Raw genomic sequence first — 26319 nt, 5'->3', positions numbered from 1 at the left:
TTTCATTACCATTTAGAGCTGAAGATGCGCACAGAATGCACCAAATTAAGGGTCATTTTTCTGGGGGAAGCCCCCGGCCGTTTTATTCGCCGAAGGCGAAGACGCGGCCAGGCAATCGCCTCTCCCAAATTTTACCTTGCCTCCGCAAAAGTATGTTTTTAATACTAGACTATAACGTTTGCGATTAAACTGTGACCTAGCAGAATCAGTAGTAGCGTGAAATTGGCAACTGCAACTGTCTTTCCAACAAATGATTGGATCAGCGTTCTTTTCGCTGAAAATCGATATTTCATTAACATTCTTCAGACCGCTCATGCATTCAGTGATCTCTTCTTACTTTTCAAATTGCTAACTTGCTGGTTCATTGAGCTTGAAAACCGCCCCGATAAGCGAGTGACTTCGTGAACGAAGGACCTTCAAGATAAAGTGGCGCTGATTCAACTCTCGGGGTGTGCGCTTAAGCAACACATTTTAAGGATTGCTGTTCGTTCAGCTGCACTTAATGAACGGAATAAACTCCGTGGCAACATTTCAACAATCGGAAAATTTCACTCTGTCAATCTCGGCAAACGACCCTTTGCCAAACCCTCTACAAGTATGCGGAACTACCAGAAATAACCCATCAACGCTTTGTCAGTCCGAGGATAAAGATTCAAAACCAAACTAAACTTGACATCAACTGCGGTAAGTCTGGTTTGGTTTGAATCTTTATCTTCGGAATGACAAAACCTTGATAGGTTAGTCTGTTGCTGGTAGTTTCGCATACTTGTAGAGGCTTTTGACGCAGGGTCGATTGCTGAGATTGACAGATGAGTGAAGTTTTCCGATTGTGGAAGTGGTTGTTGCCGGGGAATTATTCCATCCGTTAGATGTCGCTGAAGAGCAGTCCTTGGAATGCGTTGTTCAAGCGCAAACCCCAAGAGTTGAACCAGCGCCGTTTGATCTTGAAGCTTCGTTGTTCACGCGCTTACCAACCGAACTACCGGGGCGGACGCTAAAAATAAAGAAGCTTAATTATATGATATAGGAAGTATAAAATGCCAGAGAAAATCAAAAGGTCTTTTTGGGGCGGTATGGGACAATTTTTATCAGAACAGCAATACAGCATCAAGGACAAGGAGCTACGCCAAAAAGTATTTATGGGTTTCGGTAGGCTGTGGCGCTTTGCTGTCGTTTCTCGACGTTGGCTATAACTTCTGGATAACTGAACATTTAACGATTGATAATTTTCCTAAACACACAGTACAAATGCCCTTATGGCTTGAAAGTGTATGTATGCTATGTGGCTAAGTACATTTACAAAGGAAGCCTAGGAAGGCGTGGGTCGAAAATGTTCTATTTTTCGTTGAATTAAATTCCTTTTGATTCTTTTTGTACAAAAATCTATAGATGACGGAATGGAAAATAGGGAACTTTATGATTCGGGTTCACAATGCCAGAGGCGGAATCAGCAAATAGTCTTTCGGGGATTTCAACCAAATATAATGATGCGTAGGATGTATTAATCTGAATTTCATCCAGGGGGGATCGCCCCCCTGGATCCGCCACCGCACACTATCACCTTTCTGCGTTTTAGAGGGGGGACCACTCCAATCGCCCCCTCCCCCTATGGATCTGCCACCGCTTAATGTATGTAATACTTTGATACCTAGCGAGACTTCATTTTTTCCTAAGAACTGGTTTCGCAAGAACCACGGTAAAAAGAGTAGTGCAAGTACTTTATCAACATGCTGTACAAAACAACCAGAAACATAATTTATGGTTTGTCACATCTTTTGAAATCTGTTTGATGAACTAACTACTATCGCTTCAGATTAAAATCTGTGATATAATGCAACAAAATTAATACCAAATGCACGTTCAATCTAACAAGATCTTCCACCACTGAATGATCCCAGGCTGAATGTAGAAAAAACGCAACTACGGCCACAAAGCTTTCAGAACACTAATCGGAAGAAAATTTATGCAGAAAAATCAACAAGATCTGGCAGCAACTTCTTCGAGCAACAATACAATCCTCGTAATACAATCCTCGTAAATCATATTAAATATTTTGCCCTTTTTCTTCTTTTGGCTTTGGCTAAGGTGATTAACTGGCTACAATTTTGAATGTCTTGATAAAAATACAGAATTTGCATGCACGCAAAATACAACAGAGCCAAGTTACATATAGCTTTGTCAAAGAGCAACATAGGCTCTCCGCCAGATATATCTGTGGGTAAACAACACGACATATTGCAGTATTTTTTTACAAAAGTAAAACAACTTCGTTAATTCAAAACGAAACGAGAAGCCAAATGTTTGTGACTTGGGGTTTACAAGAAACTATTATGTTTCGAATTTAAATTCTTTGTAAAAAATTATTTCGAACAACTTTTCCAGTAATTGAATCAAGATTAATTTCTGATATGGCGTGTTCGAAGTCATACAAAAATAACAAGATGCACCACAATTGCGTCATATTTTACAAAAGTGCCGACATTCATTGGACAACAAAGCTGACAGTAAGCGACTGAAGAGGATATGCCAACAAAGTGAACTTAATTCTTTCATATGAAACACGTTAATAAGGATTGAAGAACAAATTTTGAAGGAAAGTTAAGAACAAGCTGAGATGGCAATGGAAGACTTTTTAGCTTTCCAGATAGCAAAATCCGTCATTTTTACATTGCTTCAACGGCTGAATCAATGTAAAAATGACGGGTTTTGCTGACTGGGTTCTGATATGAAAATACAAAAGCACACTACAGTGCACAATCACGTTTAAAAACAGCTATGCATTTTTGTGGGCTGCTAAATCTGTGCGAGTCATATCGCATCTTAACAAGCACTTCAGCATGCCTTACTCGCATACTCAGTCATGCATAGTTGAAGCCATAAGTCATGTTTTTTTACAGTTTCTCAAGCTCAGTGGTCACAGCAACAGAAAGAGATAAAAATTTGACATCAGCCGATGTTCGTTAAACCAAAAATTGGAAGACTTCAAACGGTCTGCCATCAGCAAAGAACCTTACCTCATTGACTTTGGCAAACATTGCATGCCTATGAGATTACGTAACGTGACTGTGATGTCACAATAAAAATATGGCGACACGCTTGAATGCAATTCCAACCTTGGCTTTGTGTGTTGCCATCTGTAAATCTTCCCGGCTACAAAAGCTGCGGTTTCAACGTTCGGTGACGTTACAAAAATGTGTAATTGGTAACTATTGTCATAAGCGTTCATCCAATCTGCACATAAGTGCACCTGGCCTAGTTACGGTGATAGTATTGCGACTAACAAGTAAGAACTATGTGTTGAAAATCACAATTTTTAAGCCATTATAAAGAACAAGAATTAATGCAAATACGGTCAGACACAATCAGCGTTTATTACGTCTTTCCTTTCAGGTGTTTGACAGTTTTGCGTCACAGTTAAAATTAAAGGTGTTGAAAACAAAACTGTTTCGATTCAACGTAGAATGCACTCATTTTGTTTTTAAACAAATGAAGTTTGTTTCGAATGCTCCGAATTAAAATAAAGATTTTGGTTTCGGGTAAAGAGACTAATAAAACTTAACTTGAATCATGTAAAATAAAAACTGGTGACATACTCTTTGAACGCCTTTAAATGTCACATGAAATTAAACAGACATAGCATTAACAGACAGCAGGCAACCCTTCACAAGTCAGCAAATGTTTTAAAAATATTTTGTCCCTTTAATTTAGTTTAATACTCTTAGTTTCTAATTTAATTATCAAAGGATGAACAACTATTGTACCCACCTTATGGCAAAACAAAGAAACTATAATAATTTTTTCTCTATTTAAACATTTCTGCTTGAAACTTCTTGGCAAAAAGTAGAATTTGCTTCACCAAACAAGGTTTCATAAGCAAAACGAGCTTTTCCTTGTGTAAATCGACGAATTTGAGTGAAACTTGGTGTAGCGCTGTTAACCAAGGTGGCTGCAATTGAATTGAATTTGGAAAAAAATATCAAATTCTAGTTGTTCAAAACTGGCCCCGGTGAAAATAGCAGCATTGCTTTCACAGGCGCAAACTGGGAAACCAAACACTGCTCTTGAAACAAGAAAGAAGGGGATCTCTCAAATCCGGTCATAGTGTTGCGTTCACAAACAGTTTTTGATGTTTTATAAACGTGAAAAATGTATAATTGGGCCGGTTGCAGTTTGTTGACGCAACCCAACACAAAACAAGCTTTTGTGAATCAATGAGAAAAGGCAATTTGATTGTTACTTCTAGAGTTTTGATACTTAAGGAGACATTGTTATAAAATGGGACTGACGCATTTCAAGCTTTTGTCAACAACGTTGTACGCAAATTTTTAATTCACAAAAATAACCGTGAATTTCTTTAAAATGTTATGCCTTTAAAAAACGATTGTAGGCTATATCTAAGTTGGCCAATTTTTAAAAAGAAAACGGCGGTTGGCAGAATGAGACCAAATGCTTCGATTACAATAACTGCTTCCAGTTATTGAAGGACTACCTTTTTCGACGTTGCACGCAAGTGTGATAGCAAGAAAAATCCAGGCAGCAATTCAGTTGTGTTGCATTGACTCAACGTTTGCAGATAAGTGAGCTCCATCTAATGAAGGTAGACGTTGAATCAATGTAACAATAACTAATTTGTTGCTGAGGAATGGCTTCTGATGTACCTTCTTGGAGAATATGTGTTTTTTTTAAAGGTTATCACCAGTAATAAGCCCCATACATCTTGGCAACCCATGACCTTCTAGTAGACCGTGGGCAACCCTTAGCAATAAACGCTTGAGCAAACAAAACCTTATGAATTTTCGCTGGGTAGGTAGCAAGCAGAGAGAGGATATCTGGTGATGCCTGTGCTGTCCAAGTTATCTACAACTAAAGGGGTCATTGGAGTCGGGGTTTGTGACTCCAAATAATTTCGAGTCCTAATTTGTGACATTATCTCGGAAATTCTATTGTTTGTGGCAGTGTCACGTGGAAGCTTTATATCGTCATAATGAGGCGATCCAACGTGTGATTCCGAGTCGGATAATTTCAAGTTCTTAGTCTGATCGTAACAGATGCTTTCATGCTCTTGCGGACTGCGCGGGAGAGAGAACGGACTGCAATTAATCCTTTGGCGGGAATATGACGCATCGGTTTCCGGCGGAAGGGTAGAACTTGGAGTCGATGTGCAAGCAGTGCCGCCTTGCCGACGAAGGGACTCGGGAACATCATTTCTCATCAAATACGTTCCTCGGACAGGCACAGCTGAAAAAAAGTTACTAATTTTCAGTACTGTTTCGTAGTATATTTGTTGCAGCAATGACATAAAGATGTTACAGACGATGAGAATTTGAATAAGATTTTATATCCTAATCAATGTATTACGTATTATAGTGCAACATCCTCGTGCCCCACATAAATTATTCTGAAGTTTAAATCAATAGTTAAGCTCTACATTATTTGCCTAAAGAAGTTAAATATTGAATTAAAACATATAATTAATAATAATAATAGTATAGTAATATAATAATTAGTAGAAAATTATAAGTTTATTATCTGAAAAAACTCAAACGAAATCAGACACGTACTTTCTTCTACGGGAATTGAAACTTGTTTCGAAGGAGATCCACTTTGAAGAAGAGGTTGATGAACTACCGGTTTACTGGATGGTGCAGGAACTGGAGCAACGTCAGAAGGAGGAGGAGCGGGAGGAGGATGGATGTTGATGTGTAAGGATCCTCTAATGGTCGATTGATACAGGCAAAAAGAAGCATCGTTTAGACGGTTTTTCAGGAGTGAATCTCCAGCAGCAGGTGGAGCTGGAGGAAAACTTTTTTCTGGCTCATAGCTCGGAGGACCAGACTGGTCAGCGGATGAATCTGTGAATGAAAAGCCATTAGTGATCTCTGGAGGTCAATTAGAAAAAGACACAGTCTAATCAATTTTAAACATTTATAAAATTGCTTGTGGACGTACTTGGAAGTATTTTGACATGACAACTACGCAAGCATGAGAGAACAGTTTCAACATTTCTTGGAGGAGTTCTTTCTGCGTGACTTCTTTCAAGGCAATTCAAGTACATACTGTACCTACTTTCATTAGATACCTACTTCAATTGATAAATCGCTAACGTTTTTGCAACGAGGCCGACATTTTATGTTTAAAACTATACTTAGAAATTATAACAATTGATGAAATAAGCAATTAATGCATAATTTAGCTTTATTTACTGGTGTGGATTGTAATGAAACGGCCAACTTTCAAAAAATGCTCAATTACTTTGGTTCTCTTTAAACAAATTCTCAAAGAAGTTGATTTGTTTTTAACTGGGCATACAGACTTACTTTCAAATGAAATTTCGGTTTGTTGTCTCGGTGAAGAAGTGGTTTTCGAAAAAGATGGTTCCTTAACATGTGGTACAATTTCTTCTGCAAAATATACGTTTTTGTTACCTAAAATGGATTTAAATAAAATTTTGAATATGTGTAGTCATAAAATTGATCTTCAAAGACGTCAATAAAAAACTGCTTTGGGCAGGTATCAAACTCACGTTTACAGTTAAGGAACAGAGCCTATGACCCTCAGAATTTACATTTGATACCAAGATTGCTGTTGATTTATGAACGCTCAAAAACGTACGAACTACCAAGTATTACTGACAGAGGCGTGTGAAGAACCGTATCCATAAAGTTATCAAATCCATAAAATTACCAGAGTCAGCGTTAACTCAATGGGATGTGAATGTGATTGATTAATATGTTACCTTCTTTATGAAATTTAATTTTGTTTAGGCTTGGCCTTCACCATAATATGGAAAGCAGTACATAAGTTTTTCAAGGTGGTGTGAGGCTGCATAGCTCTGCGGCTTTGCAATTGCGCTACACAGCAGAACTGACCTCGTTTAGAGGCCACCAAAAGGAAAAAGGTCAAATTAACATCGAAAAACAAAGTTTTATTTGAAAAAAATAACATTCTTACGGTACCTTCCTTGGGCGAAAGACAAGCGCTCCGCACCAATGAATCTGCAAACAGACATGCATGGTTGACAACTCATAGGTAACAATGGAACGAATTGAGTTAAATGAGTACGATGTCAAATGATGTTCAAGTAAAGTTTAAAGTACTGAAAGAATTAATTTTCGGTAAGATTCAGGCAAACTTTTTTTTTTGATTAGGTGGTGGACTCAATCATTGCCTGAATTTGAACGCACGAACGATAATCGGCTGACGCAAATGCAACATTAATATGGTACCGTTTCACCAAGCAACAAATAGGAGACATAACCTAGTCGTCCTGGATGAAGCTTCTTTGACTTCACTTGCTACCACAACCCCATGAAATTGACAACATCAACCTCATACAAGAACAAAATAAGGTTACCGTTATAAAATGTTTACATTTTCCCTGATAAACAGCTCCGACCCTTACAATTTCCATGCATGCCTCAGCCTAGCACCAGCAGTATGGCTGGTCTGGACGTTTTGCCTCGAAATTCTGCACACTTATTGCTCGGTAAGGGAATAAAAGTTTTATAGGTTTGCAGCAATCCAGAACAAGTCATCGAAAATCATTTACGTATACGTGCAAACGTTGAAAGGATGCAAAAAAACGTTAAACATAGTTAATAGGAAACATTACAGTGCTTTGTTGCTTGTTTAAAGCTGAATCAAAACTAGTGACCGATCTTTGAGAATAGTGACTTACCCTCATCAATACAGTTCTCCTTCTGCTCAACCACTCCCTGAAATATGTCTCTGTCACCTGCAATGAGAGGTGAACCATGAGCTATGATTTAGGATACAGGTCGCTTTGAAACCCCTGATATTCTATGAGGTGTTTTATGGCACGTTTAAAAGGATTTTCAACTCATGTAAAACGAGAAATAAACGAAAAATGTTTTACAGCAATGTGTTGTCTGCTAAACAAGAAATAATAATAGCTTTATAAACGCTGAGTAATATCAGAAACGTTTCTGAGTTCATTATGACCCAAAAATTCATTCTTTCAATACAAGGAAGGAGATTCAATATCATTTTTATCGGTCTTTTTATGACCAGATACGGTGTCGAATTCAACATCCAGAAACCCGGAGGAATACCACCAAAGACTAAGCTGTTGGAGATTTTGAATCAGGGCAAAAAGAACGTATTTTACTAGCTGGGTGAAAATCGTTCCTTCGCTGTTATCCTGAACTTCTGTCGATTGAAATAAACTGCGATCACTACTAATCTACAAAACACGTGGAGATTGTCAATTTCATCAACTGAAAAAAAGTCTTAAAAATTGAAGAAAAAAAACGTTGAAAGTTTATTCTTCTATAAAAACGCTTCAAAAAGACTATTTTATCAGAAGATGTTTCATCAATGTGAAATAAATAGATCATTAATGAACATCGTACTTTCTGATGACATCCGAAAAGATTCGCTTTCTTCGCTTTCCACCGGCTCTTTTTTGGATTTTCTTTTCTTTTTCTTGCATTCTTTCAAGAAGTTCTTCAGTCGATCCAACCCTCGACCACAACAGCAATAGACAATTGTCATCCCAATAATCACAAGGACCAAGCAGGCAATCACGATAACCATTGTGAGATGGGCATCAGATAGCGAAGACTTCGGCTCTGTCAATTGAAATTTATGGTTTGTTCATCGAACAGCATAAAGTTTATTTCAAAGCCAGCATTAATGCGGATAGTTCGCGTGTTTAATATTGATATGTTCCAAAACAAATTACACTTTTTATTGTTCTTCACGCGAAATTGCTTTGTCTTCACGATTTAAGTTTATCACTTAAGACTTTCGTTTCTTTCTTCCCAAAATACAACTCGCCCATGACACTTCTACACAATGTAACGTTAGTTGAACCAAAGTAAAAAAAAAATTTTTTTTTTGACTAGATGGTGAAGTCAATCATTATCTGAATTTGAACGCACGAGCGATAATTGGCTGACACAAATGCAACATTAATATGGTACCGTTTCATCAGGCAACAAATAGGAGACATAACCTAGCCGTACTGGATGAAGTTTCTCTGACTTCACTTGCCACCACAATTCATGAAATTGACAACATCAACCTCATACAAGAACAAAATAAGGTTACCGATATAAAATGTCTACATTTTCCCTGATAAACAGCTGCGACCCTTACAATTTCCACACATGCTTCAGCCTAGCACCAGTAATAATATGGCTAGTCTGCTAACACATTACACATTTCACAAATTGATCAAAAGGCAGTGCATCCTCACCTTCACTTATCACAGGTCGATAAGGCGATAGAGTTTTGCCTAAAGGAACAACAGTCTTGTCATTGTCCACAGGAGGAGGTAGATCTTTTATCACTGGTAGATGAACCAATGGAGGTTTACCAGCAACACTCTTGTTGGTGTTCACAGGAGAAGGAAGATCTATTATCACTGGTAGATGAGACAATGGAGTTGTAAGTAGAAGAGCAACAGTCTCGTTGGTGTGCATAGGAGGAGGTGGGTCTTTTATCACTGGTGGATGAATCAACGGAGGAGTGCTAGGAGAAGCAACGATATCTCTGGTGGTCATCACAGATGATGGTGAAAGTTCAAACGTGGTTGAATGTGACTCAGCGATAGTAGTAGTGGCGAGTGATAATTCCTCGGGATAATAGCACATTGAGCTAAAAGTAAGAAATTTAATTGTAAATATGTCACAATTTAATAGAGATACTATATCAAATAAAGTTACTAGTCTAGTCATCTAAAAACCTTTACAGCCTGTTTGACCCTATTTGGGTATCATCAGAAGGTTCTTATGCAAATAAAATGTTTTTTATTTTATTTGAATAAAAAATTTCTAATCAATTATCCCAATTAGGGTGAAACAGGCTGTAAAGGTTTTCAGGTGACTAGACTAGTAACTTTCTTTGATATCGCTTTATTTGATATTACATGATCCACTCTTCTTGGGTTTTTTGCTTGGTATTGAGCACTTTTTGTATTGTTGTATTTGTTGATCATATTTATTGTTTAATATAGATACAGTACTATAATTTAATATGCAGTACAGTAGATACTAATCGTTTTTTACCGTTCAACGATGCAAAGTGCAGGAAAAACATTTTGGTTCATGGAGTCTTTCGACATCACCCAATTCAGAAATCCATTTTTCGGCAGTGACGTGATAACTTGAAAGATCAACCGGTCATGCACATTGAGAGAGCACTGGGTCGACATTACTATGTTTAATATTTAAATTAGATGCGTTTGAACAAAGTAGGCCACAACGTACCTGCTAGTGACACGGCATAATGGTTCATTATTTTGGCTATGTGGAGCATGCTGGTAATATTCCATGCATTCGTCCAATACGTGTTTGTTTGTATCCACAGGATAGAACGAACACGGTGAGCAAGGGCAACAAATTCCCACGGTAACCTCGAAATACCATGGTCTGAAAAACAATGATGTTGAGTTGTTGTTGTTATGTGTTGTTGTTGATGTTTAGTTGTTAATGGTAAGAATTCAATTGACTGGAAAAGCAGCGGTTGAGAAGTTGAGAACTATGTGGCAAGAACTAGTGGTGCGGTACTGATGAGCCCAGCCTCATGGGCGAAACACGTGTCTATCGCTGAGTTCTTGCTACACTCGACTGCCGAGAAACAGATGTTTAGTTGTTCACATAATAGGATCAAATCATAGTTTTTTTGTCGTATCCAGGCTTTGCCCGGTGGTTGAAGATTGAAATGAAGTAGACGAGAAAGCAAGGAAGTTAATCTTCGTGTGCAGTGTGCACCTTCAGGCATATTCTGTCAATGACACAGTTTCTTTATCAAAGCTCTGCTAATCCAAGTCGTCTATCTCACACAATTCAACAAAAACAGTTACACTTTATTGATTGTGCTTTGTTGCCAAATATTAAGAAGTGTTTTCTACGAGGAAAGCCTCAACCATATATAACATGCTAAATACAGCATGCCCATGTACGGTGGTAAAAGTAACATCCCAGAATAAACATACACGATTGCAAACAGATATTTTAGCTTATCGGTTCAAAATCAACATGGCAGCAATCAGCATGAAGAGCACAATACTAAAGTATCAGTATTTGGAGTGAAAGTTAAAGAATTAATAAGCGGCGTCAATAAGGCGTCGTTTCTTTGTCACTTCAGGACAAGCAATAAAAAACTGGTAGCTTACCAAACACAAAAGGCCATTTTGTGTGTGTGGACAAACTGTCAAACGTTTGAAAAATGCACAAAGAGTTTTGGTTTCGTGTTTTACTTTCGACCATTAAACAGAAAAATATTGATTGCCATTACATAGTAGGGGTCTGGACAAAGGTAGAAGGGACAAAATCCGAACGTTAGAGCGTGCTGGAGACAAAAATGATTTGTTATACGAAGGGTTTGGCACGTTGCAACACCAAAGAGTTGCTCACCAAACAGCAAAATCCGTCGTGTTTACATTGATTCAACGTCTGAAGACGTTGAATTCATATAAAAATGACGAATTTTAATGATTGGGTTGTCGGCTGGGAGAGGCATCGAAGTTCTCAAGCGTAAACATGTATCCACCCAGCATGAAATTTGCAAAACACTACTGTCAAAGTTAACGTTTCTTTGTGTTGGTTTCAGATTACACAAAAAAATCTACCTAATAACTTTGATTTGAAATTGGCAAGCGCACTATCCCCTTTTACGCGTTTATGTTCAGTTCAGTTGGTTCATCCTGTAGACAAAAGATCGTATTCGAACAGTTGGGTCACGGAAAAGGACCTATGTGAAACATCCCAGCTAATGAAATTCGCAAGTTGTGCAATGATTCAACGTCAACAGAGGTAAAATCAATGTAAGAATGACGGTTGACATGCATCATTGGCTGCGTCACGTGACAAAAGGGCATGGCGCTGGCATTCAGTCGGCGCTGATAACATTTTTAGAACGTTTCTGGAACTCACGTTATGTTGACAAGCTGCAGCATAATAGTTTTTGCAAACAAATCACAACTTGAACAAGACGACTAAATAAGGGCAAGTTCAAAAATGGGGTTTCAACTGCTCACATTTTGTTATTTTCCTTAAAGACGTCCTCAAACGCACATACTGTACACTTGATATTGACCACCTGACTAAGACCTATTGTTTTGGTCGGGATGTAAATTGTTTTTTGCGATCTTTTTTGTTTATTCAAAAGCTTTTTTGATAACAAACTGACTTTTTAAAAAACAAATTTAATGATAAAAATAAATCGAGAAACTATTGTTTTTTACAAACAATTTGTGAAAAGTTCAAATATTAAAACAGAGTTTTGTAGTTTGTGCAGTTTAAAATACTCAAGTTATCCTGCATTGGATGCCCGGTCGCAAACTCACTGATTAGCTTTGAAGAATATTGTATGAGCTTTAATACTAAGTTCAAACTAATCTAATTAATACTAAACCACTCAACAGGAGTGGCTTTCACTTTCGCATTTCTTTATAACAGATTTTATACATCATGGTTGCTTCAACACATGTATGAAATGATTGCTAATAGTATTTAAAAGTCGTAAAAAAGCTCGCATATTTGGAGTACTCAGAACGAGTACGCAAACGCAAAAACAAATATTCTCAACGCAAAACAAAAAACTACACATCACTACACTGCATCAAAACTAGACTACATTATTACCGCAACAACGCCGGTAACTCCATTTTGTTGTCAATGTAAAATAATGTTAACAAGGACAAGGACAGAATAACAATAAATCACAATAAAAAAACTTACTCGTTGGCTGGGCAAGGGCTGGATGTGCGTTTCACTCTATTAGTGTCGATTGTCTGAAAAAAAACATGCATTGATTATTCCGAAAACTCCTTAGGCACAGTTACATACAGCATACAGTTACCATATATTTATAATACAAAGCAACTTTAAAGAGCACTACGTCATTGATCAAGTGCCTTGAGTAGGGTGTCAACAGCGCACAGCTACGTATCAACACATTATGCAAAACAACAACCAACACGGTTTCAATCTAATTCCCAGGCTAGCCCCGATTTGATGAGTGCTGTGTTGCTCAAAGCAATGCAGGCACAGTCGTTCAAAATCATTGTTCTTTGAAAAGATGGTCTGGTTGATAAAAATTCCTTAATCATGTAAAAAGTCAAATCATCGAATCATGTCAAAATCTCAAAAGTGCGCGAAAAACATAAACTAGCAGCTAAGTACCGGAAATTAAACGTTTATGGGTGGCATTCAAAATATTTACGAAAAGCTCTCATAACCCGAGGGAAAACAGGATCAAACAGGAACATGTCAGCCAAACAAGGCACGCTTTCAGCTATTTTATGATTACAACCAACCATTTTGCTTGAAAACAAAACAGTCAGGAGTTAGTTAAAGAATGGCAGTTTTTAAAACCATGGAAAGGGAAGATTCTGAGATAATGGAGCCAACACCAAATTTTTGAAACCGTTTTCCGGGAGTCCGAAGTAGTGGGGCTTGTAGACTTTTTAAAAAGTCGAAAACCTGTCACAGTCGAAGTTAACCTGTCACAGTCGAAGTTTTAAAGAAATAGAAAGCAGGATAAGCTAACAAGCGTTCGGAAAGCTCCATCGTGGAATCATCCCTCACCAAGACAATGCTCTAATATTCTGCAAGCGCTACAGTGAAAATTTTAACAAAATTTCCATAGAAACTGCTGTCTCATCCACTTCATAGCCCAGACCTTGGCCCATCAGATATTTTTCCCAAAAATTCAAAAACCGTTGGAAATTATTCATTTTAATAGCACAGTTGAGAAAAAACATGTAGCAAAAACGTGGCTCACAAATGCCTCTGTACATTTCTTCAAAATGGCCTAAATGGATGAAAACACGGCCGAGAGAAGTGAATTAACCTCTACGGAGGCTACGTTGAAAAATAAATTCATTTCAATAAAAAATCAGTGAGCCTAAAATGTTACAAAATTCTGCAAACATTTAGAACGTCCCCCGTTATGTCATCCAGAAATTTTGCAAACGAATTTTACAACCCAAAAATACATTTGCCGACAAACTAAACCATACAGATTACAGGAGTGTTAGAAACCAGTTCGTCACAGTAAAAAAATAATCAACAGAAACAACCCCCTGTTGAAAAGGAGCGATCTTCCTGGCGTCAGCACTACCTGACTACCATTGATTTTGTGCACCAACGAATAATTGGTTCGGACGAAAAATAGCCATGACAAAGGGACGAAAACAATTCGATCCTCACGAAAACTGCGACACTGTGAGTGTAAATGAACATCACCTTCACAAACCACAAGATGATCATGCTAGAATCTTCGGAGAACAAAATAGATATTTGAAAATTAAAAAGTTTGAGCACTTCAAAGAATGACTTTAATAAAATAATGTGTTTTCATATGCAGTAGTAGCGTATCCAGTCCACTATCAATGGCAGCTATGGTTGTTCTCAGCGCTTACAAAGTGGACAGTGTGCAAGACAAAAAAAAATCACAATTCTCCCAATCAGCAAATCAGTCCTTTTTAGATGTATGCAGACGTTACATCAATGTTGTAAAAAAAACTGGTTTGTTGACAGAGAAATGACTTGGAAAGCAACAAAAGGTAGAAACAGTTCGCAAGCTTCAAGTACTTTTGAGTCATAGTTAGTTTCAAAAACAACAGAACGATTTCGAGATTGGGACATAATATAGCAAACACAGCAGACAAGTTTGCATGAATACAACGTCTCCAGCTCTAAAGCGAATGTACAAAACAACGTGTGATTTATTTGTCGGGCTTCGGCGCCATAAGCGTCCGTCTTCGCAAATCTTTTTCATTGTAGCGCATTGATGTCTCAGACCTACGGAAGTCATTGAAACGATAGTTATTGACTATCGATTCAGCGATAACCGATGATGATATTTGATTATGTCGAATTTACAAAGCGTTTTACAAGCAATTTACTATTTTACTATCACATACTCAGCTGAGCATGTCCAGAAAAAATTTCTTGAAAATAAAATCACTCCAAACTATGCTTAGGTAAATTGTTATCAACAAATGCAAGGCAAAAAAATCGCTGCTGCGAAGGGTGGACCTGATGACGTTTTAGGGCTGCTATTCTAGAAATATATTCAATACAATATATATATACGGAACTTCAGAAAGGTTTCTTGGAATATTCTTGAGAAGAATACAAAATTTTGTTAATATTTTATTAACATTTGTCACTGGTGAAACGACGCGAAAAGAACAACTGGAACCGTCACTTTGCCAGAGTCTTGCACAAACAGTCTGCTGCAAAAACAACAGAAACCCAAAAAAAACGTGTTTACTTTTTAATTTTTGAGTAAACTCGAACAAATCGACCAAACGAGCTGCAAAATTAGGCTCAAAATAATTTACTTTCCAAATATTGAATCCACGCAAAACAACTACCGTATCTTGGGAAACAAGTCGAACGAAATTTGACCGTTTCCACCTGAGTTGCAAGACAAAATGAATACCTTAGCCGCTGAATCTAACTAGGTGTTTAAAAGTGAAAAACATTTGTAATGGTACTGAGTTGAGGCGTACTTTTTCATTTCCTTTCACCAATTGTCAGTGCGCGCATGGTAGAATACATGCAGCTTGAGGTCGCTTGAAAGCAGCAAGATGAGGCATAACCTGAGATGGTAATTTGGAACCACTAAGCCTATATATATATATACATTTTTCAAAAACATGATACACTCTTCTGGTTTGAAACAGGCTAAGCTGTCACGAAGTGTTACTGACGATTTAGCATCGCAAGGTTCGTTTTCGTTGTTATTTTATTGTTTTTGTGAAGAACTTGTGTTTCCTTTTACAAAGCAGACAAACCAGTTGTATGATTACGACAAAACAGTTTTGACAGTGATGCAACAGTTCTAAAAGTAGATAAAATGCTTTTCGTTCGGCAAAAAAAATCAATGGTCTTTTAATGTTTTTCTTTCACGACAATCTCTAGACTTGATTTCTCAAAACTCTCATGTTTTTCCTTTGTTGCTGGAATCATAATTACAAAGATGATAACAACTCTAAAACAGTGTACAAAATATGGATAGAGAATTATAAATCAAACTGCTTCACTAGCTCTTTTAAACCAGCGCCCAATCAGCAAAGATTCGTCTTTTCAACATATATTTAACGTCTGTAGGAGTTGTCTCAATGTGAAAAGGACAAATTTTGGGTTGAGAGAACGATTGTTTTGGTTATAACAGCAGTAAAATCATAATTAATCACGAATGTTCGAATAATATCGTTCACTAGTTTGATTGAAAGTACAAATAGTCATCATACATGGAGTTAACAAAACACAGCATAAGGCATCGACACATTCGACAGTGAATATCGAAAAGTCTCGATAGTATACGTGGCTTTCTACGCCCACTCTAATCAATTAATTTAAAATGCAGTAAGAGAGCTAATCGAGTATCTTTCTTTCTGCTATATCATATAGCCTACTTTCTTTCTGCTAACAGGGAGCGTACAACCTATCAAGGGAATAAATTTTAACCACAAGTGAGTTTTTACATCGTTTCAACTTTTTGAGACGTTGAAAAAATGAAAACTTTTGGCGGTGGAATTGGTTGAACAAATCGGATAATCAAATGAAACGTCACAAATGTTGTGGAGAAGGTGACGTTTCTGCAATACCTAGCTCACAAATGAAACGTTGTGTGCAGTGCGCAACTACGCACTCGAAGTAAAGACCGACATTGTTTGCTCGGAAATTCCCGGCACAGTTAACACTGCACGAAAAGCGCATGATCGTGAACAATAGCGCATTGCCTCAACCATCAACACGAGGAACGAAGACAGCAAAATCCGTCATCTTTACATTAATGCAACGATTGGGAAGGGATCAATATGAACATTGTGTCCTCATGAGGTAACCTCAAAGAAAATTCAACACAGTGCAATTTTTTTTTGTCGCGTTTGTGTGTTCACCATGGATAATTTTGATTTGCATTGTTTGTTTTGCGGTATCCAGGTTAACATCCTGCGGTGAAAGATACAATTAAGTGCAAGCAAGCCAATCTTCGTGTCCACCTTCAGGATTTGCAATAAAATTGTAACAAAAATAATAAAACAATCCACGTTGTCATCATTTGAACGTACAAGCGTAGTGTCAACTTTTCAACATTTTTTACTATTCACATGTTTTGTGACGCATTTAGTCATTTTGTGTTGTAGCAACGTTTACAGACAATAAAACGATCTAAATAAGCCGGATACTTGCCCAGAATAACACTTGGCGTCTACACAAAGGGCAGGAAACCATGTCAAAGTTCTGGTCAATTTAAAGGAGAAACACAGTTGGTTCGTACGTAAATAGTGTTGGAAAAGTTCTTTTTGGCAACCAAACGTTAAAAAAATGTTATGTTACGTTGAAAAATTGTAAATGCAGATTGTGTAAGAGCATATTTCAACTTCATAAACGTTTCTTGCTTTTCCAAAAATGTTTTTTTCCTGTTTTCTTCCTAGACTTTTAGGTAGTTTCAAATCGAAAAAAAATTGTACTGTAGAAATTGCAAAAGCAAGCTTCCAACAAATGAAACCAATTCTTTGCAATAAAAATATCTCTTTTAAAACAAGATCTAGAGTTTTAAAATGCTATATTTATCCTGTTTTTCATTACAACTCTGAAACCTGGAATATTTCAACAAAAATGGCAGAAAAGATTAATGCTTTTGAAATGTGGTGCTTCCGTAGAATGCAACGCATTTCATGGCTGGCAAAGAAAACAAATAAAGAAATTCTACACCAAGTGAACCAAATCAGAACTCTGATAAAAAAGTATGAAAACCAGACAATATAAATTTCTCGGCCATGTAATAAGAAAACAAAAACTGGAGCATCTCTCTTTAACTGGTAAAATTTTTGGAAAGCGGGCACCTGGCAGACAAAGACAAACACATCTGGAACAATTTAACGACAAAACAGAAACAATCATCCATGCAACATATAATAGCAACATTTGGTCTAATTATTCATCTGAGGCCGTCGATGCCTGGTTCAGGCAAGGCAATTGAAGAAGAAGACTGTGGAACGGTACATTTGTTGATAAATAAAACTTCGAACTAACCGAAATTAAATCCGCGATCCTGAAAGAACGAAATCTTCTGTCAGGTTACGCAAAACGCTTTTACTTCGGTAGCATGCATGCATGGGTGAACAAACGAAACGGTTTCAGTCACTTTGTTCGCTACTCAACACACCGATTGCGATTGGTTAACTCTGGCACATAATTGGGCTTGAAATGAATACGCACGGAAGATTTTTTTTAAATATGCCAAACTTACACAGGGTACTTTAGCGAATACGTATTGCCTCACATCCCTTTCTCCTGATGCGATTAAGCAGATAAAACTATCTTTCAAGAAAAACCTCTTCAGAACAAAAACTCAAACTGACCTATGAACATTAAACAAATTAGTAATACTAATTTTTGAATGGCAAAGTTTTAAAGCTCCGATATGAAAATCAATGAATTGTTCACGCATATGGCGTGAAGCTTTAATTCATGGACTTAATAAATATAATATATATTCAAAGATTGGTCTGTAAGAATCTTAATGGGCGATATGTCTGAGTCAAGCCATTGAGTCATAGAGTCCGATAATAAATTATTTAAAAAGTGAAACATGGTTGGAAATTTTAACATATTGATGACAACAAAATTGGGCAACTGGTTTAGCTCAGCCTCAAAAAGGCTAATTAGTAGTTGCTACAAGCAAAGGGACCGGTTTGTTGGCTAGGCCTGATGTATTCAGTCAACAAAAGTTGTTTTATACATCACTTCAACATCACTAAACGTTGAAACAATGCAATAAAAGCAAGTTTTGCAATAAATTTACGCGTTGAGATATTGTATCAAACATAGCTAAATGTTCTGGAACATGCAAAACAAAAACATTTACTGATAAAAATTCAAGATTACAGAAGTCGCAATCAGTTTAGCCCAGGGATGACCAACCTACGACCCACCTGAGATTTTTGTGCGGCACGCTAGTCATTTTTACTCCAAATAGTATTTTTTTAGTAAAATTGCTAAATAACGAAAAATGCTAACATTTAAAAATCTAACACTTTAAATGTTAGATGGCATTTTGTGTATCTATTTTTTTGAAATTTAATAGGTTCTGCGGCTCATTGAATTATTTCAAGTGACAATGTGGCCCACTATAATAAAAGGTTGGACATCCCTGCTTTAGCCTGACAAAATACAGTGCCCGTATGCTTGACTGTTTCCTAGAAACACGTAAACCAGCTGAAATGCAAATTCATACAATATGTTTAACCATGTAACCTTTGAGCAGTTCATGAGACAAGTTTTATAACCAGTTTACATCCATAATCTTAATGCCACTCGGCAAATTCCAATTAAAAAAGCAGTGACATTTACTTGGAAATGAGTGGGTGGTTAAGTTGAAAGAGTACCATATTAAAAATTAATCAAAACATATTCATGATGAGTCAAATGCGTATTCCCCGCTATGCATTTGGGAATACATCAAGTAAACCAAGCTGCTAGTCATAAATTAAAAGTATGACTGGTTTCTTAGTAATACTGCCTTATTTGACCTGAACAAGATTTTTATGTTACTTGAACGTCTAATAACGCAAGCACCACACCAATTAGGCTACCGTACTGAGAATTGAAGACAACATATCTAAATCTAAGTACAGAAATAAAATTAACTACAAATATAGCAACATGTAAATGATTAAGTGATTGGTACATTAACCCCACTCTGCTGTGACTGGCTGTGATGAAAAGCTCAAGTACATGTAGTGACGCAGTGAGTAGCAACCCGCTAATACACAAAGTTAGAAACAATCATCTGATTATATGGATTGTAGTTTGTTTTGGAATAATCCGATTATATCCAAAACAAACAAATAAAATCAGCCAGGTTCAAAACTTGTATAATTTGTTGATAAAGCTTTCGCAACCACAAACAAGGCTTCTCTGGGATTTTATTCAAATAGATACAAACCCTTGAAATATTGTTTTAATAGGCATTGATAGAATGGACAGACAAATCAAAGTAAATTTAACAGGTTTAACATAGTGTATTACACGAAAATATAGCATGATCAAAATAAACCCAAACGTTTTCGACACTTATTTGTGTCGTCATCAGGAATTACAAATCGGCATTCGTCCCTTATACCTTATACTATATCAGCCATAAATATAGCCTAGTTGCCATAATATTGCCATGAACGTGACTATTCCAGCAGCGTAAGTTACTCTACGCTCTACTTTGAAATTTCTTCACTGTATGTCAATGCCAATACGTAGATGAATCATGGAATGGTAGTGCCGGGAATAAGCTATTCGACTTATATACACATGGGAGAAGGAAATATCACAGATTTTCAGCTCAAAAGTAGGGGTTCGACTTATACACGCGATCGACCTATACTCGAGCAGCCTAGACAATATGCGGTAGTGCAGGACTCAGCAGGAGTGTATATTGATGAGTGTATGAGATGTATACATTTTCACATAATATACATCAATACAGTGCTTATTGAAACAAAACACGAATGACAGTTTTGAAAAATGCATTTTTTCTTTTAAGCTGTATTCACGTAATTGTTCGTTGTGTCGTAGTTTCAACTCGCTAAAGTTTGCTAAAATCGATTTCATGTTTGAAGTCGCAGAAAATCTAAGGGACGTTTAGATATATCGTGAAATGAGAATAAACATTCAACCTCGCATTCGCTTTTTCGCTACCACGCATTTTGACTTTGAAGTATCTCAGTAGAATTCACGTTCCAGAGAAAGTCGTGCAATCAGCTTCTGATTTGCGGGCAAGAGCAACGTAGGCTGATTTTCGCTTTCAGCATTCTTTAAGTCCGTTCAAATGATCTAAATCTCTTGATCGCGAAATATTTTATTTTTGAAACACCTTGAAATAGCCATTTTTGTTGCCCCTCAACCATGAGTTTACGGGGGGTGCCGCCCCCCCGGAAGTCGGCGCATATGGGCATTCGGCAATATACATAAAATGAAAATTATCCCTACCATATCCCTATCTCTGATAGACCCAAGGATGACAAATCGACTGCATGGCCAAGTTGTGAGAACCGTGGCTTGGCGTTCGAAAGGTCGCCGGTTCGACACCGCTAAAGAACATTTGGCTGTGTCTTTGCCAGGACACTCAAAGGACATGTCTGAAGGTGGATACGAAGATTGGCTTCCTTGCCTTCTCGTCCACCTAATCAAAATCTTCAACAACTGGGCGTAAGCCTGGATACGACTAAATACCAATAATGGATGCTCTGTATCAGGTTTTGGCATTCATCACAGTTTATAAAAATTCAAATGCAAGAATTTCGTTTTTTGTTACTTTTATCATAACAACACAAAAATCAAGAGATGTTTTAAAAAAATACCATAGGTTAAACTCAAAATTTTTATCAAACCATAAAAATTCATAACATTTAGTGCTTTCATAAACAAACTAGGCTAACAAGTGTAACTATTTCTGTAACATAAGAAAAGTACATTTTGAAACTATCAATCAAATGAATAAAAACCCCGATTTTATCAAAACAGCACAGACTTCCCAAAACACTAAAACAAGCAGGCTGAACGTCTGCAAGCTGAAGTAGCAAATCTATTATGTGACACAAACACCAAACCAAAGATAACATCAGCCATATCTATTAATTAGTATCTTAATGTATGATATCATATTTAGGAAATGAGAGTCCCAGACAATCTTTTAATTTTTTGGGAAATTTCAAAAGTTCAAATACAACCAAACATTAGATAAAGTTGTTGTGATATGATTTCCTAGCAGTCACAACGGCCAATAACTCCAATAAATTACCAGTACACTTCAGTTATGACAACAACACAAATTACATAAAATGTCTTTCAGACATTAAGTATTTATTGTTAAAAATTTACACCAAATCTTTAAACAAGTGGTTCTAAACTTTCCTCTAACTACACCTCCTCAATTAATGGTCATTTGCTTCTAGCTTCACTATAACTTCAAAGAATTCAGAAAGACTTAATGATAAGTGAAGTTTGTGTTTCACCAATGACATCAACTTGGATTTAATATGTAGATTTCTCACTTACGTATCCAGAAAGAAATCAATTGTTTATGTAAGATACAATGAATATGTTAATCAAACACTACTTTATTTTGTTATTGTATAATGTATATGTTGCTGAATCACCAGCATAAGGCAATAAACCCAATAGGCTAACCAGTATCAAAGAATTGAGAATTAAATACTGACTTAGAACAGCACTATTCACTTGAAAAACATAATAATAATCATGTTTTATTTTGCATCCATTGCTTAACATACAATACACTGCAATCACAGATGCAATATAACAAACAAAAGGAAGCAGTGAAGGGACATACTAGTCTTCCAGTCGTAGCCCAAACACAGCCGCATGCTCTGGAGCAGTGTCCTTCCGAACGTCACGCAGACGTTCTCACCACTCAGCCTACAAGTTGGAAATATGCACATCGAACTTTTACTTAAAACAATTAATTTGACCACTTAAAACAAAAGATCATTTATATTGTAAATAACATTTTTATTTTAACATTAAAAAATGTAGATTGGCAAAAAAACTCATATTTTTTGCAAAAACACTGACACAGTTTTCTCAATCTTTACAAGGAATGAATAGGGAAAAAAATTCAGATTATGATTGCTATGAAGGTGCACTTATCCCTTTTCAGCCTGTAAACAGAGCCAAATTTTCTGCGGTTTTAAAAATCAATCCACAAAAACAAAAGAACCGCAACAAACAACATAAATTTTAATCACTAAAAGTAGACTGTGCATTATGGCGCTCATCCCCAGTAGGCCTAATGATTCATCATACCCTTAAAAGATGATCTATCATTAAGATTTGATAAAAAAATCAATATATATATAATTCAAACAGCACAATACAAACAAATAATCTTACAGGTGTCAAACCCAATCCCCAATCTGAAACATGGCATTCTCTTCAAGCTGCGACTTGGGGTTTAAAATGTACCGTACAAATCCCAAATAAATGTTATCATATCTATGGTAGCATATGATAAACAAAACAGCAACAGCAAAGTAAAGCACAGCAAAAAAACAACTGAATAAACTATCTTGCACAACAAACACTTCAACAAACAGCCTGAACCAACATTTCTAACCCAAGATTGTTAAAACACTAATTGCCAGTAATATGCATTTTTCAACAATTAAATGTATGAAAATAGTGTTTTACTTTCAATCTAAAATATAATAAAAAAAAATGATACCAATAATCAATATCAAATTATATAATTACCGTAATATTCAATTACCGTATCAAATTATAGTATTATATAATATATATTACCTTTTTGATATTGGTATCATTTTTTTATGTATCATATATATATGAGAAGCATCATACAATACCTTGTTGGCATTTCCATGGCTAATATAAAAGAAAACAGCCAAAATTTGAAGGAAATTTGATGATAATTTATCCATCCTTGCTGTATATTCTTCAACATACAAATTATGTATGTCTCATGCTAAAACCATGTATAGGCCATTCACATACTACGTATTTTGATTTCTCAACATTCCAGAAATTACCAATAAAATGGTTACATTTGAAATCTGACGAAAATACAGATGAAAATAAATTAGAAACAACAAAAACTTTATATATACCGGTACACATATATAATTGATCATTCCTGTAAACTAGACTAGAAACTATATGTAACCACCACAGGTTGAGTTACTGATTCTATTTGGCGACCAATAGTTGTTATGCGGACCGCACATACATTAAACAGAGAGAATACAATAAAGGGGACCCAACACACAGCAAAACCTAGAAAACAGGGCTTAGCCCCACTGAGACCAGGGAGCTTGCAGGGCGTGGAATAAGAGGGCTAGTTAAGCACCATCCAAAGTCACGAATTTATAAACTGAGCGCTAGTAATGGACTAGGCCAGCATAGGGGTATAGCAGCGAAAAGGGATAAAAGATTACTGAGCAGTAGCACCAGCAGCCATTTAGGTTTCACAAATCCAGTAGGCAATTACATCTACATTGATCTTTCAGTATGATACAAATCCGATATCAACTAGTTACTGATCCCTTATTCAAATAGAAATATAAACATTAAGTTAGTTTAAGAGTGTTACTTACATACTGTGTGACTTCCACGATAATAAATATTTAAACCCTAAATAAAACTGCTTTCGAATCTTCCGCCTCGCCGTCAAAACATCATCGCGGTGACAACATCCGGGAATGTGCATAAAGCCTATTTTGGGAAGGGCAACGCAGTCGACCGAAACTCGCCATGTAAACAAGGGCTTCGTAAAGGGTCAGAAAGCAGGCATAAACAATTATGATTAAATCGGAACTGAGCATGAGATTATGAAGCCAACATACCGGCCTCAAAAACATTACTGGGGTAGAAGTAGCTGTTTTTCCCAAGAGAAAAATAATCGAATGCTCTTATTACATGAGCTAGTTCAGACAATACAACGTTTCAAATGTACAATGTCGCACAACTATGGAAAATATTTACGATCTCTGAAGTGGGTCCCCTGAGGTCGTTTGGAACACAAAAGCAAAGCTAGGCAAACGCATTGGAAACAAAACACAAGCAACAATACCATACACTAAGTTACGTAAATGTTCGCGTCGCGCGCGTAATAATAAACCTGTCTCTATCAGTAAGTCCAATCATCAAGGGAAATCGATTCAAATGTCTGCTTCCAAAAGACACACCTTTCGAACATCACGCACATAGGTTGAAGTCGCAGTCTTTAGACGAACCGTGCGTACAACGTCGTCTTGATCTGGAAACACTTCCGTCACTCTCGCTTTGGGCCACAACCCTCTGGATTGACAGTCATTTATTACCAAGACCACGTCGCCAACGGCGAGATTTCGAACTGGCTTCTGCCACTTGCTACGGGTTTGCAATAATGTCATGTATTCTGCAGACCAACGCTGCCAAAACTGGTCGGCAAGGTAGTTAACTAACCGCCATGACTTACGGTAACTGTCAGCAAATGTAAATATATCACATGGCATGCTTGCATCAAGCTTGCTTTGTAGCAAGCTATTAGGTGACAGAGCCGCCAAATCTTCGGGATCGTCGCTAACTGTTGTCAATGGCCTGTCATTCATAATGTGTTCTGCTTCGGTAAAAAGTGTTATTAGGTCTTCATCCTTCAAAGTTCGGTCCTTGACCAAGGCATGCAGAATTTTTCTGGCAGATCGGATGCATCTCTCCCAGGCCCCACCTCTATGCGATGCCAATGGGGCATTGAAGGACCACTTGATGCCTTTCTGTGATAATCCTTTCTCAATATGGGCAAGGTTCCATCGTTTGATGCCTTCAACAAACTCTCGTTTAGCACCGACAAAGTTTGTGCCATTGTCACTCGTGAGTTCTTCAACCATGCCTCTTCGATTTACGAATCTTTGAAATGCTTGAAGGAATGAGGAGGTATCGAGGGAATAAGCAATTTCAAAATGTACAGCCCGAGAGGCCATACAGGTAAATACACACAAGTAACGTTTGGACATGCTTCTACCAGACTTGGTCATAAACGGCCCTGCATAGTCCACTCCTGTGCAAGCAAACGCTGGTCTACCAGGGGTAACCCTACATTTTGGAAGTGGTGCCATGATTTGTTGACCCCCTGTAGCATCTCTCAAACGACACACTCTACACTCACGCAACACACAACGCACAGTAGAATGATCTTTAATCACCCAAAAAGCCTCCCTACACACACTAAGCGTATGAAGCGCGCCGCAATGGGCACCACAAACATGAAAAAACTCATGGCGCGTCACCAGGCGCGTCACATGGTGTCGGCTGGGCAAGATCATTGGATGTTTTTCCCTAAAGCGAAGCAAAACTTCAATCAGATTGCTTGTTTGGTCTGGGCCTTGAAGTAGGTTGTCATTTAAAGAAGTGCCCCTGAACTTAGACGCACAATCGAAGACAATGCGGAATTTTTCACCGGTAGCATGATGAGAGGGGTACCATGTTCGGTTGGTCTGAGGCAATTGATCATGTGGCATCCTTTGTGCATATCCGTTGTCTAAATATTCTCTGATCTTCTGACTATACATATCGAAGAACTCGTCATCCTTTCCAAACCTACGCCGAAAGTGGTTCAAGCATTTTTCGGCAAACTTTCTGTTGCCAGAGAGTGTAGTTTCCTCATCTTTCCATGGTAGTCCTAGCTGATAATGTCCCTCCACCTTTTTGACCGATTCTTTCATTAAAGTCAGCGCTTGTTTGTCATTGATGGACATGGCAAGTTCATCTGGATCACCAACATCATTGAAGTCATGATCGTAGGTTTGCTGCATGTGAC

General features: G+C 37.3%; 1 protein-coding gene across 1 annotated transcript; it reads right to left on the bottom strand.

The window, feature by feature from the left end:
• Positions 1-1704: 1704 nt before the first annotated feature.
• LOC145768852 (uncharacterized) lies at positions 1705-23584 on the bottom strand. The gene is made up of 10 exons (XM_082580460.1): positions 23372-23584; positions 12708-12760; positions 10233-10394; positions 9221-9621; positions 8373-8591; positions 7679-7735; positions 6957-6995; positions 6318-6401; positions 5562-5852; positions 1705-5238 (listed from the first exon to the last, which is right to left on the bottom strand). Exons 1-10 carry the CDS (start codon positions 23444-23446, stop codon positions 4787-4789), a joined length of 1833 nt encoding a protein of 610 aa, XP_082436586.1. The 5' UTR covers positions 23447-23584; the 3' UTR covers positions 1705-4786.
• Between the last annotated feature and the right edge of the window lie 2735 nt (positions 23585-26319).

The sequence above is a fragment of the Aplidium turbinatum genome, chromosome 1 (genome assembly GCF_918807975.1).
Source record: "Aplidium turbinatum chromosome 1, kaAplTurb1.1, whole genome shotgun sequence".
Classification (NCBI taxonomy): Eukaryota; Metazoa; Chordata; class Ascidiacea; order Aplousobranchia; family Polyclinidae; genus Aplidium; species Aplidium turbinatum.
Note: the sequence above shows the minus strand (reverse complement) of the source record. Positions and strands in the feature narration are given on the sequence as shown.